This window comes from Sinohyriopsis cumingii, chromosome 6 (assembly GCF_028554795.1).
Source record: "Sinohyriopsis cumingii isolate HCF-2022 chromosome 6, ASM2855479v2, whole genome shotgun sequence".
Lineage (NCBI taxonomy): Eukaryota > Metazoa > Mollusca > Bivalvia > Unionida > Unionidae > Sinohyriopsis > Sinohyriopsis cumingii.
The window spans coordinates 65,630,675-65,649,398 of NC_142966.1; the positions used below are offsets into that span (position 1 = coordinate 65,630,675).

General features: G+C 36.8%; 1 protein-coding gene across 3 annotated transcripts in view; it reads right to left on the reverse strand.

The window, feature by feature from the left end:
- The window catches only part of LOC149797110 (polyamine-transporting ATPase 13A3-like), a 214,818-nt gene that overhangs the window by 122,004 nt on the left and 74,090 nt on the right, over nt 1–18,724 (reverse strand). For all 3 annotated transcript variants that reach the window (XR_016421772.1, XM_089961780.1, XM_089961779.1), the window contains exons 13-14: nt 13,870–14,046; nt 2,156–2,301 (exon numbers count right to left, since the gene is read on the reverse strand). Coding sequence is in view for 2 of the 3 variants with exons in the window: in XM_089961780.1 (XP_089817906.1) it covers nt 2,156–2,301; nt 13,870–14,046 (323 nt within the window). In the remaining variant the exon portion in view is untranslated. The remainder of the gene's footprint in view (nt 1–2,155; nt 2,302–13,869; nt 14,047–18,724) is intronic.

Consider the following 18,724-nt stretch of genomic DNA (forward strand, 5'->3'; position numbering starts at 1 on the left):
ATAAAATGATTATGTGGAATATATTAAAGGTTTCATAGGATTTTTACTATTGCCCAGTATACTTATATTTCACAGTTATAGGGGTTATTCTAAGTTGTTGCACAAAGCATGCACACCATGTTGGGAAATTTAATCATGCAAAGAACGTTGAAAAAATAATATATGTTTACTTGGATAAGCTAACTCAAAATAAAACAATGATATTTCAGAAAATGAAAACAAACACAAATGTACAATACCCATGCACAAACACTATTGACAAATCAACGAAACACGAGAGTCAAATTATCAACTTTGTGAAAAGAACAGATGGCACTACAGCATGGTAAGAGGAGATTACATTTACAGCACATACCATCTGAAATTGGCGCATCGTGTGAGATATAACTAACTCTGTAAGGCTGTTCAGTGAAGCAGTCAGTTTGTTGTCACTCGCCATAAAAGCCATACAGTTGAACCGAGGCAGCCGCAGCGCATTCCGATGACGACTGTGCCAGTAACAACATCAAGACCGTCCTCGAATTGACTAGTAACAATGTTTCAAATAAATGTTTGTATCTAAATTCTATTTTGAATAACAGCAACACCACAGACCAAAGGGAGATACATCAATATATAAAATCCTTAATACAATTTCGGTCAAATAGAGAGGACACAAGGAATGTTTACCAGCTAATACAAGTGGGAGCTTGCGAAGGGCCCATATAAAAAGAATTGACTAGGGCAACATGATCGAACATGGACAGGGTATTTTTTAAAACTGTTTTCCAATGTAAATAGATTTAGTTTTTTGTGAAATGTTTATTTTCCATTTCTAATCAATTCGGCTTAATCAATTTAACCCTCATAATCCAGCAGACGATATGTCGAGGGACTTGAAAGTTTTTCAATATTTTTTTTTTTTAAATATTAAATCCTCAAGTGAGAGAGAGAGAGAGAGAGAGAGAGACTGAGTCGGTACAGAGTTAATACCAAATTTTCCATCTGTATATTTTTCTCTGCTTGAATATATCTTACGTTCTGCCTCTTGCAAAAAGAAAGTCTCAGGTGATGATGCTTATTGTCACCTTGTCAAATAGGTTATACGGTTCTGCGAATTTAAACAGTTTACTTCATTTGTATTTTAACCAGATTCCTCCTCACATGAAGATATCAAGTCTGTATTTCTTAATAATTTTCAAGCATACAAAGTTGAGAGAGCAAAATTCATTTTTTTAAAGAGACGCCATATTGTCGCCCTCATAATAATCGTTTAAAACATTATTTTGATGGCAAATTAATCTGGTTATGTGATAATCTTAGGTCCATGGAGAAGCTTACAGGCGTTACTAAATACATGGTGTTCTTCTGTAAGGGATAACATTCATAGATATATTAAAGCATTAACCTTTGGGATTGGGTGGAGTATAAAAAGTTAGAAAGATTTTATCTTTTTATTTCAGAGAAAACGGAGATATTGATAATTCAACTGTCGATCTAGCAAGCCTAACTGGTAATTTCTTGGGTGAAAATACATGTCGAACCAGCACTAAGCGGTTAGTGTTAGCACTGGCCGGCCCTTTGTCAGGATAATGTGACTGGGTGGGACATGATGTTATTTGTCTGTGGTATAATGTCTCAGTGCTAGCTATCACTATAAACTGCCACACTGCATATACCATAGCAATATGACTGGAATTTTTTTTACAGCTGCATTAAAAATCCAAATCACATATATACACAATCAAATCATTCATAAAAGTGTGAAAGCAAATGGTTCACGTTTCGCAAACAATTGTTTTTTGTGTGAAGATTTAAATACATTTGTACTTCAATATATTCATCAATCCGTTGGAGCGGAAATACCAATATTAATGTTATCAAAATGGTATTATTATAACCTTTTCGCAATTGCTATACTATTAGTGAAAACTTCAAACAAATAAGCAACAAATTATATGTAAATTTCAAAACTGCCTTTTACAGTTTGCATGTGCTAATTAACTGCTCAAGCATTTATTGAAATACTTCAGGAAGCACTCCAAAGCGTAAGCAGCTTGTTAGGACTGCTATAATACTGCATGCAAGTTAAGAACAGCCTAACTACTGCCTAGTTACTGCTTAATTAAGCAGTTCACTTTGATTAGCTCTAATCACAACTTCATCTTGAACTTACCATGAGAACAATAGTGTATACAAAGCCGCAGAAAGCTATGGTGGCAAGCACTCCAACATATTTATATGTATCTCTGTTGAACTTAAAGTCAACCGGCTTTGGGTATAAAATCGATCGTACCAACCCTCCTTTTGCTGTGGTAAAACCTGTATAATGTAAAATTATTGAAGGGGATGAATAAGGCATTCAATAAACTATTTCCACTTCTAGATTAGCCAGGAGACAAAGAACCTTATATCTATTTTAGAATTTTGACAGCAAAGACTGGAAATAAAAAAGGATACAAATTTGGGCTATTCCTTTTCAATCTTCCTGATGAGGTGGAATGCACTTTTTTGTGGAGGTGGTGTCTGCATGTTTTCTTGGTTTTTGCTACCTGTAGAATTTTTATTCTTGCCAAAGATGGTACCTTTACAAAAAACTAAGAGCTTGGCTGATGATCAAATAGATGAAAAGAATTTCCAAGAAGTCAAGCTAAAGCTATTTCTTCCTTGTAACTGCTGAGTTTTGAAACCACCATTGTTGACACTGTTCAGTGATAGCGATCTTTCCACATTAGATGCCGTGGTGGATATGTTAGATGTCAAATTGGTACCATTTTCATTTCGGCCCAATCAGATATCATTGGACGTCTTTTGGTCAATATGGGCAGCCATACATGTATAGTAACAACAAAACATGTTTCATTATAATCATCGTGTAAGCCATATTGGATGCACAATTGGGACAAATGTCATTTGGACCATCTATGTATGATACGAAATCTATCCTATACTGATAGATCCCTCTCTTTTGGAGAAATAGATGTAAAAAAAAATTACAAGATGGCCACCATGGTGCCTGTATTGAGGGTCAACGTGTACTACAATCATTTAGAAGCCACTAGACCCCATAGAAATATTCTGATGAAAATCACATGTCAAGATGACTTTCATTTTAAAAGCAGTAGCGATAGCAAAATGTCTAAGATTGACACCATAGTTGCTGTATCGGACATCAGATCAACAGCAGATTAATTTATTTAGGACCAATCCAGCATTACGTGTTTCAGTGAAAAACACGTGGTATGTTTTTGCATCTAGGCGGAGCAGCAAAATCAAGATTTTTAAGCTAGCTGTTATGTTGGATATATATTGGATATCCGATGTACACTATTACCATTTAGGACCCTCAAGATTGTTGGCATCTATATTGGAAGTCCGAATGGCACTATTTACATTTACAATAAACAGGAGATTATAAAGATCAGTTCATTGAAATCCACATGCTGATATATCATTCAGTCAAGAGAAGTAGTAATAGAACAGTTGTCAAAATGTTCACTGCGGTGGCCATATCGGATGCCTACATTGTAGTAACCATATCGGATGCCTAAGTGCAACTATTTAAATTTAGGACTAACTAGACATTATACAAATATTCTCATGAAAACTCGTGATATTTTGTCTAGTAGTAGAGGTAACATTATTTTCCGGATGGGCACTGTGGCAGTAATATTGGACATCAGATGACAGCATTTCCATTTAGAAGTACTCTATAAGCTGTTTTGCGAAAATCCCATGTCAGTATGATATTCAGGGTAGGGCATGTAGCGATATCAAGAATTTCAAGGTGGCTACTGTGACAACCAATTTCATTTGTGACCAAGTATACATTATTTGGAGTCTTTAGTAAAAGCCACATGATGACATGATAATCCACTGAGCAGGAGTGGCGATAACATCATGTTTAAGATGGAAGCTGTGAGGCAATATTGGATTCCGAGTGGCACTATTTTCATTGAGAAGCAACACTACTATAAGGTGAATAAGTATGCATAGTTTCATGGCATTCGTCCCTCTAGTTTACAAGTAGTAGCAATACAAATACGTGCTAATGGATTGACGGTTCATTCTATAAGTTCTTATGGTATATTACCTGTCTAAATAAAAATAAAATTAAGATACCAGTGGCAGTCCCCCTTTAAGGCACATTTAAATGAATTAGTTCTTAAGAAAGATGTGCAACATGTGTAAACCAGCATTTATCAATTAAAATGTTTTATATCAGTTATTGTGTCGCTTACGATTGCCTCAGTTTATACATACAAGAGTGCCCTAGTGACTTATAAAATATACGAACTTAGTCTATGACTAATTGAAGCGTGAACTTCACTAGGCCACATAGCAATATTTTTTCTCTGTTTCGAATCCAACAAGTGGTGCAGAAGTATATGTCTTAAGGGTCCTATTTCCCTTCAATAGCACACTGGTTTCCTCTCGGCATTCATATTTCCTACATCTAAGTAAGGCAGCATCCCTTCGCCCACCTACTTAGGGTAGGGATAATTAGTCCGTTGTAAATATAGAAATCCGTATATGTTCTTGAATACATGATCACAATTAGAAGAGTAAATTTGGTGAAGGATCTACATGACATATGAATATATGAGAACCGAAAATATTATGTCAGAGTTAGGTTGAAGGTCACGCATATGAAATTATAAAAGACCTATATCTAGTAAATTATATTTTTATGGTAGTTACTGCATATAGAAACATTTGACAACAATTACATTGTCTTGACTCAACAAAGTTTTTAAGTGTGACACCACTTTTCCAAAACGTTTAATGTTTACAGACCCTTAAGACCATGAATTTTGCCAAGCTGAAAATGCCAAAATAAAAAATAGTGAATTAAGTGAATTTTGATCGCAAAGTATGATAATACCAGTTTTAATTGTATTTGTTTATCCTGGATAAAGCCTTCAACCTCTAATGACTTTGTTCTCACATCACACGCTCATGTAAGAAGGTTATAAACAGGCGCACATGCAAGTATAAAATCCACAACCCTGGTTTCCTATCTGTGCTTACAGTCACCAGCAGTTCTCCATTTAAATCCATCAATATGATGTATAGCTCAATCATGTTAATCATTTAATTTCAATAGAAATCGAGTACAGATTAGTATTTGTACTGAGACCACTTTGTGCTTCTGTGAGTTCTGAGTAGGCAAGTATTCGCCAACTCAACCGGGATTATATTATTTTTCCAGTACCATTAGTCATAGCGGTTGCTAATTTTATGGCTTCAACAACATTTCAGTCTGATTAAAATGAGATCTCCACTGTCGTGGGTGAAGGGGTCATGATCGGGTGACCTTGAGGTAGCCAATGGAATTAAACTTTTGGAGAAATTTAAAGTGAATCAGATCGATAGGCACACACTGATGCTATTCAGCTATACTTCTGTCTCCCAAACGCAACGATATAAGACTTCATCTAATTGGCTGATAACATTAACTATTATGGTAACCAGAACATGACCAATAAGCGTTCGCTGTCAGATCGTCACATAGGACAATGGAGATCTGATTTTAATCATATTGGGCTCCAACAGTTATTCCGATTGGTGTGCTTATAATAGTGAACATAGTTGTGATTCCCACTTCATGCAGACCGTACGTAGTTGCCTTTCGCAACTCCACAGGTATCATCTATGACTATACAGGTGAGTTTGGATTTAACTAGCACGGTTCTCTGTAGATTTGTGGTATTCGCGCAAAAAATACAAGACGCCACTAATTATTTATCAACGTAATACTATTCTTCGCTCCCAATTTTAGTTCCAGTTATAATAAGCATGTATGATCTGGACTCGCATACATTCAAGATGTGACGTTCAGCTCTATCAAAGTCTTTTGAAAGAAAACTAAACACAAATCAGACTTTCCAATGATTAATGTTTCAGTTCTTGTATATCGCTGGTTAATATTTCTTGCCTGTGTCTCCATGAAGTTACTATATCTGGTGGTAAAGTCACCTTGACAATCTTCATATCAACGTATTGCTTTGTCGGTATCAGCTGTATCGACGTAGTCTTTGGTAAACTCAGAGGACATACCGTAGTCTTTGAACCTCCAGCTTTCATTGGCTTTCGACCCGGTTTTTCGTGACAGTGCCTTGCAGCTTTGTATCAATATATTGAAACTCTATGTTATATATTTTTAGTTGTCCAGATCGATCTCCCAAAATTACAAGCTCGCCAAGGTCGACATCAGCAACAACCCCGCTTGTAAACTCAGTCAAAGTCCGCTTTGGAAGCAAACCTTGTCAGATCCGCATCAGGTCTTTATTGCTGGGTAGATGAGCATCCGTAAATTTCAATAGGTATTTTGAATACTATGAAGCATTCTTTCTAATTGAGAAGGGAAACTCAGTGTTTGCGGGGCTGGGGAACACTAGAGTGAACACAAAGGTTTAACAACAAGATGTATGCATATTGGCCCATCCAGTCGAGTTTACAATGACATAATCTAATAATATAGTGGCTATTGCATACCCCCAGTGTTAAATAATCAACAACTTCAAGTGGTGGTGCACGGTATTACTTGTCAGAATAGAATAAATGCTGCCGTTTTACTACGTATGGACCCAGTTAGTTCCTGGACCTGTTGTTATGTCCATGTTGATGATGCCATGTTTCCTTGTGCGGACAATCATTGATACAAGTTCATCCAAGAAAACGACACCAGGAAATGTTTGACTGACATTGCCATAGAGAATAAATCTAAACTTGTAAATAGACGGGTCAACGGCGACGTTAAAACCCAAGTTCTTGATCCCATGTCTATCCTTGAGGGAATGTGGAAGACGTTTTCCTTTTTTCAAGATGATTTGCGTTATACAACCGCTATTTCAGAGCCATTTCGGGTGCAGTTCCGACAGCCCCTAATACATCCACATTTGCAATAGGAAGAGCCACATCTTCTATGGGCATCGAAAATGACGCAAGGAATGAAAATATTCTACTGTTTCTTTTTTGTACAACCAAAGACCTTGACAAATTTAGTGTAATTGAGATGTTCTTTCCTTCAGTCGCATTAAGCTGATTAAGTTGCCTTTGAGTCAACCACATGGGGATAATTACATTTAACTTTGCCCAAGAAGTCTTCAATTTCACACGGCAATCATTTTATTGCACTCTTTAGCTTGGCATGCTACCTTGGGCTACGACCAACCTTAGGAAAGCACTATGTTCAAATTGATCCTGGACATACGGCACCTGGTCTGTACGTTCAGTTCAGTCCTTATAACTTGAACTGTTATTGTATTGAAATATCAGACTAATTTCTAATGCACACTGTTGTCAAGGTTTCTCAGCGCAAGTCCAACATGTGTCTATCCTAATCCACAAGGTAAAATGAATATGTGCCAACAGGACATTATGCAATAGAAGATACACAGGCGCTGCGCGAGTAATGGATATGTTAGATCACGGGGTTTGCCTCCTTCATGGAAAACCAAAATAATATATAATCTGCGATGTTTATATTGTTGAAGCCGATCCGTCATAACTACCACTGAAAATAATAAATAAATCAGCGACACTTGCATTGTTGAAGCCGATGCATGATAACCACCACGAATGGTGTTAAAGGTCAGATGAATCTACAATTTGGAGAACATGACAATGTTTGGTGGGAAATGTTTACTGGTTCAGTCAGGTCATTTGCGCAGTAGACGTTTGTTTGGGGAACTATCATTGATATTTTCAGGTCAATCAAGAACTATTCTCGGTGACTACTATAAAATATTAACCGCAAAATCAAAAGATTTAATTAAATGGCAAAATATAAGTGTAACTGCCTGTTTGCGGATAAAGATGTTAAGATCTTTTCGGTCATTAATGCGACCCTTTGTTGGATCTCATTATTTGTTGTTTCAAGGTCTTATTCATGTGTGAGAAGTCCAACAGTCTTCCAGTCTCAAATCACCTTCTACGGAAAACACGGGAGAATTATGTTCGGGGAATCCACCAAAATGAACACGATTGAATATCAGGACAATTTATATAAATGCGCAATGATGCTATTTAGCCGCAGCGTGTATGGCCCGACAATTGACTGACAAGGATCTTTATTCGCATTATTATACAATTAATACTTTGTCATCACTATACTGATTGCTAGTTTTATTTTTGTCTTAATCCGAATGCAAAAATGAATATATTAATTCTGAGTATATTGTTTCTTCTAAATATCAGGACATCTTTTGCTAAGCCATAATATGTTTTCTACATGCATTGAATAAAATTCTACAATGTATGATTTTGAATAATGTTAGTCATTTTCATTAAGAAGCCATCTTTGTGCTAGTCTTTCGTCTTAATGTATGTTTCAATTACTTCTTGGATTGTAATTTTACTATTCTATTCATGAAAAAAGGTCAGTGCCATATTACCTGGGGCGCTGCATCATAAACATTCTGTTACTGGCAGAATCCAATCATGCATAAGTTTCTTCAGTTATTTAAAACACAAAATATATTGCATTGAAATATAGCTGTAAATATATGTAAAATGTGCCAAGATAAATTATCCTCTCCCTCTCGCTATGCGCGTGTATTTATATGCATTATATTTGGGAGGATAACAAAATAAAACAGATTATGCCAAGCAATGAAAATAAATAGTCACTCGCCATTAAAACACGTATGTCTTGAAATTTAGTTAAAACATAGAGAACTTAAACAGTGTCACTAACTTGGTAGCCTCTTGTGATCAATGAAATTGTCCAAAACGTTTGCAAATTATGCTAATGCGGCCGGCAGTCTGCGAAAATGACTTGCCGGTCAGGATAGTAAACCATGGTCTACAGTTTTAGTACTAGGGTTCTATACCTTTAAAAGCAGCCGACAAAAGTTGAAATTAGCAGCAGTAATGGTTCTTCGAGAAGACAATCTTAATCAACCAACACTGTTTCATCTGCTTTCAGTCGATTATTAAAAGATCGCAGAATTTCAAGTTGCTTTGATTACCTAAACATTTGTACAATGTATCATAACTCATCATCCGTGTCTTATACGTCATGGATGTGTTCAATAAGTTCATGGATCAACGCTCGAAACGACCCTGGGTCAATCATGTGGTTAGTGAGTAACAGTTGACAAATCGTTGCGGTCTCGTTATTTACTTCTGGTACATTGTTGCCTCTACAAATAAACTCTACGAGTGTTTCCAATCAATCTGCAAAGTCGTGAGGGTCACACAGTCCACCAAGGCTATATATTTTCTTTGTCCTTCACTTTTAGTGGTCAGAAACTATTGTTAATGAAGATTCAAATAGGTATGTTAGTACAGATGCTCATGATTCATACCAAGGTCCATGTCTTAGTCCTGGATCAGATGAATCTATAAATTTGGGTTCGGTTTGGGTTCATGGGGGTTGGTTTCCTGCCTGGGAGCTCGTTTCTTAGGATCTTCCTTCTCCATTTCTTTGAAATTCAGCAAGCATTGATTCACCTTTAATTAAGACCCTATAAATATTGACATGTATCAAATATTTGTTTAAAAGTATTCCAACAGCTAGTTTATTTGAGCCCTATAATCAAACGTAATATCCGCTTGGGCCATGTGTTGTCCAATAATCACGTTGGTTTCTGCAGTACTAACTTTTCTCCATCCGGAACGGAGTGGGGGAGAATGTGGAATGAGGCATACGTAGGATTTTTAAATATCCCATGGCGACATTGTTCATTAATCTGTTCTGGCATGTTTTCATCACTCATTCCAACATCAGCTATTGTGGAGGAATTTTCTTAAGAGCCGCTCAGATGTCTAAATCAAGTACATAATTGCCTTTTGCGACTGGTTTCTACAATGTCTCTGTTGTCTTTTTTGAATCATACAACCGCCTTTGGCCATTGTCCAATGATCTCCGCAGTTGCTTTTGCGGAAATATTGACTTAGGCACATAATCCGGTTCTTTATTTGTTCTCGTCATTGCCGCAGTGATTCCCCAACTTTGCTTACCCCTTCCACGGTTTCTCAAGTAAGGTTAATCAACGGTGCATACGTTTGTTAAATCATCCTATGATCATTTCATGCAGTCTATCTTAACTGTAACACACCTTTGTAATGTTCGCGAAAAGTTTTGTCACTTCGGTCAGCATACTCTGATATCATTGGTAGGTTGTGACGTTATATGTATAATAATCGTTTAAATTGTCATGTCTATACTAGCTCGATACCTGCATGGTCCAACAGTCAAATCAAAAGTGAGGAAACTATCTGATCATATTCCAAAAATCCCCCAACTAGTAATCAACAGCACACCAAATCCAATGAATGTTTGCGAGACCACGCTCGTCAATATCTTGATAAGTCATTAACATGGTAATAGTTGTCTCAGAGCAATTTGGCATATGTACATATCGTTATGTTTATATGGATCACGTCTGTGTTTTTGTGACGACTTTGTGAAAATATTCTCGCAGAATTGTCTTGGTGTTCATAAACGACAAAATTATCCTCACTGGGATCAAAATGTTAGGAGCTTCATCGACTGTGGAAAAGAAATATACGTTGTAGATTTGCTTCTTGTGCATGACAGAAATGTTACTGCAAAATCCAGGGCGAATATTTTAAGAAGGTCGGCATAAGAAACACAAATTTGATTTATTTAACTCATCCATACACACATGTGCCAAACGTCATTCGTGACAACTGTAACATGTTATTCATATTTCGTGGTACTGACGCACATGACTTTTGAGATATTTATTTGACAACGTGGGACGAATTAGGTGAAATATTGTTGCGGATAACAAAGGATCCGTATAGGTTTGTCACCATTGATTTAACTGGATCTTGCAGGGTTAAATGTAAAGCAGGTATGCAATCGTCAATTAAACAATTATAATATACATATCACATGTTTGCCAGTGATGCCATAGAAGAGTATGAGAAGAGACGCCATGAAACTGCTCCTGAACTCCAGGAATTGATTAAAAATGTTACAGAAGGCCATATAAAAAGCAAAGATTTGTTACAGCCAAAACAAGATGCACGAGAGAAACTCAGAGTGGGCTTTGAACAAATATTTACACCGGTGATAAATTCAACGAAGGATATTGCTGGACTTGCCGAGGATATTTAAAGACCACAAGAGCAGAATGAAGGCAGGTGGCAGCGCTAATGGGAACAGAAAAATTACTGAATCCAGACAGTAAAATAGCTACGCGCACTAAGGATATCAAAAAGAAACACAAACAATTGCAAAACGGATTGGATACTGCCACAGAAGACTTCGAAAGTCAAAGAATAAGTTAGTGAAATCAGAGAAGCCGTTGGTGTGCTTGCAAAGGCAGCCATGTGCTTCATGAAGTCGTTAGATAGGCAGATAAAAGGATACTGCAGGTGCCACTCTAACACCACTCGCAGATGCAAACACCGGTCCAATACTTTAACGAAACAAATCACCCGATAATCTTCACAAATCCTATTGTTGTTGCTCTTACCAGATGTTTAAACTAGAAAAAGTACATGATAAAGAGAAATACATAATAAGTGCATTAATGTTTAATAGACTAAAATGATGTTTAGGGAGTTTACTGGAAAGAAACAATGTAGCGATGAACGGTGGAATCATTTATACAAATTGTTGATTCATTTACGAGCTAAAGATGGTGAAAATGTATGGAGAGAATATATGACACGGTTCGTATCTGAACCTTGGATGCACATCAACTTCCTAGAAACCACATTAACGTCGTAGAAACCCGAAATTTAATATTTTCCAGCGGAAGATCTGCAGCGTATTCAAGAGCAACAACGTCGGGAACAACTATGGTTGGAACAATAAAAACAAGAACGATTGCAATAGAACATATGTGAATGATATTAAATGTCATCAGCAAGATCAGTATTAGTTGGTCTAACGATAGTCAAGATGATAAACGAATTTTTACGTATGGTATATCATAGTACATCTGATAATGTGAGTCAGGTGGCAGCGCTAATCGGAACAAAATAATTACTGGGTCCAGATCGTAAAATAGCAGACAAATTTACATGTGGTGCCGTGGGTGTTTTTTATGAGAGCAAGTTTGAAACGGCAAGAGGGTAGTTCAGGGTTACATACTGTTTGGGCTTACACCAACCGTTAAACAAGGTGTTTTAATATCAATTACGTCCGCAGTACATGTGCATTTCCCGTGCCATAATAACTGGACGATGCATACTTGTTGCACCTTTGTGGATCAAGACGAGCACGCTGTAGCGCTTCAAGGTAAAGTATTAATCTGGACATTTGATATCGACCTGGCACTTAAAAGTGGATGTTGTTCGTGGATTGTTTACAGGCGCACTAAAGGTAATCGTGACTCTAACCTCATTCGCTTATCAATCACTAAACATGTTGCAATGCGAGTCGTTGACAGTATCAGAAGTGCTCCTGTAAAACAACTGGGATTACAGTGGGCTCAATTGATTTAGAGATCTACTACGTCTATTACTGACTCGAGCGCCACCAACGTCGGTTAGACTATCATCGACAGAAACAATTCCGACTGCGGTTAGTACGTCAATGATGAAGCCCATCAGCAACGACCGTCAGATTCAGTGATGCAAATATGGCAATAACAATGGAACAGTTCGAAGATGTATCTGATCTTGCATTTGACATGTGCGCGCTTCATTTGGTGGATCGAAGTAATATAGAATTTTAGTAGTATTCATTCCCAGCCAGATATCCCCAATCAATTAAATAAAGAACTATAAGCGCAGGACAAGTCTAGGTTTTTCCGTCTGTAATAGGCATTCTTGGAATTTGACGAAACATTGATACAGGCCGATGATAACAATTACCTCGCCAATGCCAAATGTGATTGGTTAACAAAGGTATCATGGCGTTCTTCAACGTTATTCCATTGATGGAAATTGATAGAAATGAAATCGAAACAATTCTTGACAACGTTCACGTAGCCACCACAATTCTTGGATTCATCAGGTACAGCGACGATTACACGAGAAAGGCTGACCCAATACTGGTGTTTATCAAGGATGAAACTAACAATGCTGATTATATAGGCCGTTCTCAACCCTTGCTGCTGATACTGATTCGATGAGCAGGATACGTCTGCTCATAACGCCGTGTTGAGGAGTCCCAACCCGACCTTTAACAATAGATTTACACAGCGTCAATTACAACTCATTGGTGAGTCATTGAGATTTTTGTGTGCATATCTCCTTTTTGCCGAGATCTTTGTAAGGTTATTTTGGACATCAACACATCATCTCATTCCGTTAAAATAACGCTAAGGATGCGATTTGGCGTGTAGGAAGTGCAGACGGTAACAATCCATTAGAAATGTTGGCTTTGTGGGTGCCTGTGTTATCCCCTTCATTGGCTTCCCTTACTGCATAATCGTACTTGTTCTCGTTTATGCAGACAATAACCACATCAACACTTTCGTTTCTCGTACATAAAACAGATGCTTCCCCACCAATTCTTATTGTGGGACAGATTACTTGGCAAATAAGTCCCCAACATGGCTTCCCAGAACCAAAACTTGTATTTGTTGCGTCCCTACTTACAGCGGGAGTTAATAGTCAAGCAAAATATTTCAGCAACTCAGATCATATGATGTACGTAGTACATGTGATTTAAAAAGTAATACTATGAACAATATTCACCCTGATCTAATTTGATACCATGAATTCATTTACTTTCATGCACCGTGGAAAAGGAAAGCAATGCAATAGAAGCAGGTCATTTATTGCTGGCATTAAGTGTGTGGTTTGTAATAACCATGGAATCTATACAAACTAAAATTGGTGAATTGACAGTATGCAACTTCAGATCTCTCGTCAATGTGTATCAAAGTAGTGGATGTGCAGCACACGGGCAAACTTGGTATTATATTATAAACATGTTTTAGTTAAAATGATTACCTGTTCTGAAGACAACAGCCCTGACTCGATGCCCTCCATAATAACGAGTCTGTATGACGTGTGTACCACAAAAGAGAATATGACGAGCATGATCTTTGGTGTTGAAGTGGATGGTGCTATCATCTCGGGTAACTGTCGGATTGGGCAATGGAGTCTTTGTCACAGGCACACTTTCTCCTAGTGACAAGAATGCAATTTTAGTATAGTTTGTCCAGAAATAAAGGATAATGGTTTTGCGGTTGACGCTGGACTGAAGTAACCTTTGCAAAGAAGTACCGTGTATCAAATTCTAATCGGACTGGTCATAAAAAATTAAAAGCTTCCAGCCCTCCATTGCGTCAAACAGCTCTTAATATATAGATCAGTCTGGCATCAAAATATATTTAAAAAATCCATCACACAGACAGAAAAGGAAACAAATGTACACCCGTTTGTTTTAAATCCATGTTTTTGGTGTGAATCCAAAGAGTATCAATATGCTGCTTGTCTTGCTTCAAGGGAACTGATACTGACCACAGAGGTCAGAATAGAAAGCAAGTACAGTTCTCATTCATTATAATGTGATTCATTATAACATGAGTCTGGATATAACGCGGTTACGCTATGAACTCGGTGACGAAAGCTAAACTGTTGTACTTGAATTGGGTTATATGGGTTAAAACAACAAGATGAATCTGAGTGTTATATATTTTTTCCCTGTTTAAGACATTGTGTGTTTAAAAAATTAAATTGCACAAATATTATTTTTGTCAAAATATATTTCGTTTGTATCAACCGAAATTCTTTGCTATAGTTTTCATTGCTGTCTTTTGGTACATAGCACCGTTGGCAGCTATAGGTCCCAATTACTGTGTCATAATGAACACAAAATGAACAAACGATGTACTAATTGTATTAATAATAATATTTTAACAGGATTGTGGATGCTTGATATAAGTATTAAGAGTGAACATTCAGAACGCCACTTAGATGATCATCAAAACGGGACTAATTAAGCATTTGCCATTGTTTCGTTATTGTGATTATGATTGAAGGTAGGTTAGCAGTCATATATTTATTACAAAGCAAATCAGAAACATGTATTGGGTCAAGGTCGTTCTTTTTGTGCTGATTTTACAATCAAAAAATATTATGCAGTTGCCAGTGACAAAGACGGCAACACATTCGGGCTAGGACATGATTTTCATGTGATCTACAGTTTATACAGGTTCTAAATTTTCTCTCTGGCAAAACCTTTCATTGTTATCTAGCCTAACATCTGAACATGAACCTGCGTGAAAACATGTTCTATTGCGAGCAAACTTGAGTAAAGTTGCAACATCTAGAGAAGATAGTTTTAAAGATTCTCTTTCATTGTGATATTTATGATATATTTAAATTATGAAAGGAAACTATCATCAAGGCCAACATCATTTGGAAACACATAAAGATAAATAACTGGCATTTGCAAGTAATTGTCTGTTCTTCAGTTTTTCCCTAGGCTATTCAGCCATTTGAATGAGTTTCAAGCCCTGAATAAAGCAGTCGTGGCAAATGATACGGAACTCATAAAATGGCCGTCATGCGCTGCATGTATTTGTTTTGCCTTGAAAGGTTTTGAGATTTTTTAAGTTGGTATTTCCATTTCTTCTTAGCGAGTCTTGCTGAATAAAGTGGCATGTGAAGATTGTGGATCTAATTTGGTAGTGATGTGTTGCCAAGCTGATGTGTTCCGGTGTGTAAAATGTGAATAAAGAGGTTTCGCAGTTGCCATACTTGAGGTAGTAACAGTGTCGTGGCTTAATCTATGTGATCATAAACACAAATATTGAACCAATTCAGTAATGTTCCTTTGGTGTTAATTGTGTATAATAACAGAGATTCACCTAATAATGAAGTTCATGATTTTCAGTGTACACACATATACGAGCTACGTGCAAGATCTTCACCAAGAAAGTATAGCTAAAATTCATAAAGAATAAAATTACCCAATCTCTTGCAAGTATGTGCTATTAAACCTGTTGCAAACGTGTGCATAAAAACTAGCAACAACGAATGCTTGACAATCAGTAAGGGTGTACACATTTATATATTTTATTTGTGCAAACACTGTCAGCGATGGCGGGGAGAATGTGCAAATAGTTCACTTCTAATGATCTGATTGGTAATTAATTATACAGTCATCTGGCCATGGAACTTCATCGATTTCCCTATTATTACGTAGCTCAAATGATAATATTGTCAAACAGCAGCAATGAAAGGAGCTGACTTGACCGCAACTCATGATAAAGTAGTTTCGTATCCTATAGCTTGCCACGAGCTTCTTAAAGATAATTATAAGAGACAAACATACTTTCATATCGAGACAACCGGAAGAATTAATTAATTAATTAATCACTTGGATGACTGTAAAGTGAACCGTAGTCAGCGTTACATAGAACTGACATATATGTACGGGGTTCTTTTATATTTGCCAGTGGAAAGTGTTCAGAGACAAAGTTCTACACGTAAATTCCTATTCTCATGAAAGTGGTTCAACTCGTGCGATATGAAGTTTGTAAATATGTATGCGGGTTTTTATGATAATTCGGTCAGCATCTTCGATATACCTGTTTCACAAGTTTTTCAAATCTCAGTTTAATTTGGTTGCTTCTTTCCCCTTGATAGTATATGATTCAATAACAATCCCTTGCTTATTTGGCTTTGCCGATCAGTTGGGATCTTAGTAACCTGACAATGCTTCATCTGCTAAGTAAGCTGAGTGACAGAAAATTAGAAAATGTGCTAGTCCAGAAGAATGTGCATTTTGTAATGGTATGAGTTGTTTGTAATAAATATGTTGCATGGTGGGTAAAATCAAGAGGTAGGGGAGTTGTTATCATGTTTAGGTTTTTCACAGTGTTTGGTTTTCATTTTCATATCGGTGAAGGTTTATCATTACACTTGTGTCATAAAATGGTCATATATTTTATTTTGAAAAAGTCTGACGACTGTCCTATATATTTCAAGTAACAATTCCCTTTTTTTGCATCAAAACTGAGTATGAATATTTGCGAAATAGTGGCCTCTGTTAAGCAATAATATGTCTAAACACCCTCTTATGATTGCCCTTTCTGCAAACAAAAATTAATGGCATTTTTTAATCAACCACATGTTTTCTGTTGTCACATTCTGTAGTCCCAGCAATAGCTGCATCAATCAGGTTTAGTTGTTTTGATGCAAGTAACATCGAATGAACAGATGTGGTAAGTTCCTCCCATATTTCAAATTAGTTCCCCAAAAGTATTCAACTGTCATGTGACTGATAATTCACAACTGAGTTAATGACACTGACCTAGATATCCAGATGCCAAAAATGATTACATTTTTATCTGGATAGATAATTACTGCACTAATTATCCATTGTCTGGAATATTTAGACATTTTTAAAAAATCTTTATTGTAACGATGGTGCATTATTGCGCGCAGCAAGTACATTGCTAGTTGAAATGGTCCAGTTATCTAAATTTGGTTCAATTATTATCCTTGCTTGCCAGTAAAGAATACTTGCATACTATCTCAGTGTTCTTGGCCTTAAATAACTAATATATTTGTATACAAAATATTGAAACTTTTAGATCAACTCCCATCAAGGGCTGTTTTAGGTAGTGCGATGATGTTCTTGTTACTCCAGAATATTGTAACATGAACCATCAAATCATTCATGTTGTGTCATAATTTTAATACAACCTGGAGTAATAAGAACATCATCTCAATACCTAAAACAGTCCTTATGGATGCATATCGGTTAGCATGTTGTCATTGACAATACAGTTGCCAGAGACAAGAACAGTATCACACTGCATAATGCAGGGTATACAAAGAATGTTGACAAATTAACATGCTGTCATTAATACAACGCATTTCACTACAATATATAATAACAGCCATCATTGAGGATATAGGCCTAATGCAATTTGCTAGTGACACGAATGTCATGGAATTATATAAATCCCTATATTTATTAAATATATGTACTCGGGTTTCGTTTTCTGTGTACAACGATATCCAACGGTGCTTAATGTATATTGTACAAATATTTCGAAACAGTGAGTTCGGTTTATCCTGTGCCGCACGTGCCAAGAGCTATCGATGGGAAAAACCGATTCATCAAGCGCAAGACGATGTAGGGCTACATTATCTGTGTATTAATGCCTCACCGTAGGACGAAATCTTTACATTACAGAACGTTTTGTCAGTGAGCAGTCTACTTAAGGACATGCACATCTTCAGCTGTAGAGGTATCTGAGATATTTATTAATTTCTTATGTATATTATAGGTTATAACTACGGTACTAACTCGTTTTGTTTGGTATCTTTTCTATGTAACTCCGGCATGCGTAGTATAATGCAAACATTTTCTATTCTTGAATGTGGCTTGTCGGAAGATCTATATTAGCAATAAAAGTTGCACTTTATTAAAAACGTTTAGTAGCATAGGATTCTTATTGGACACCAGTAGGTTCACTTCTGAAACTATTTATTGCTTGGTAATGTTGTGCCGATGATGCAATTTGTATAGCTTACCGTATGTAATGTCATTATGTTTTACCGTATATGCCCGTGTCATTCTTAGTACACGGTGTTAGATTTAATTTCAGATGATCAGAGTCGACGAAGTACCAGCTGTAGAGCTGACCACAGAAGTTGACCATAGCAGCTGTAAAGATGACCACAGCAGCCGTAGAGCTGAATGAACAGAGTGCGTTGTTGGTTGGATAGCAGGTGATCGGGCGTTGCTGACCGATTGGTGGGCGCTGATTGCTTGATTGACCAAGGAATCGAATGGTGGTCGGTGACTACCTATGCTGCTGAATGCTTGATTGACCAGTGTGAC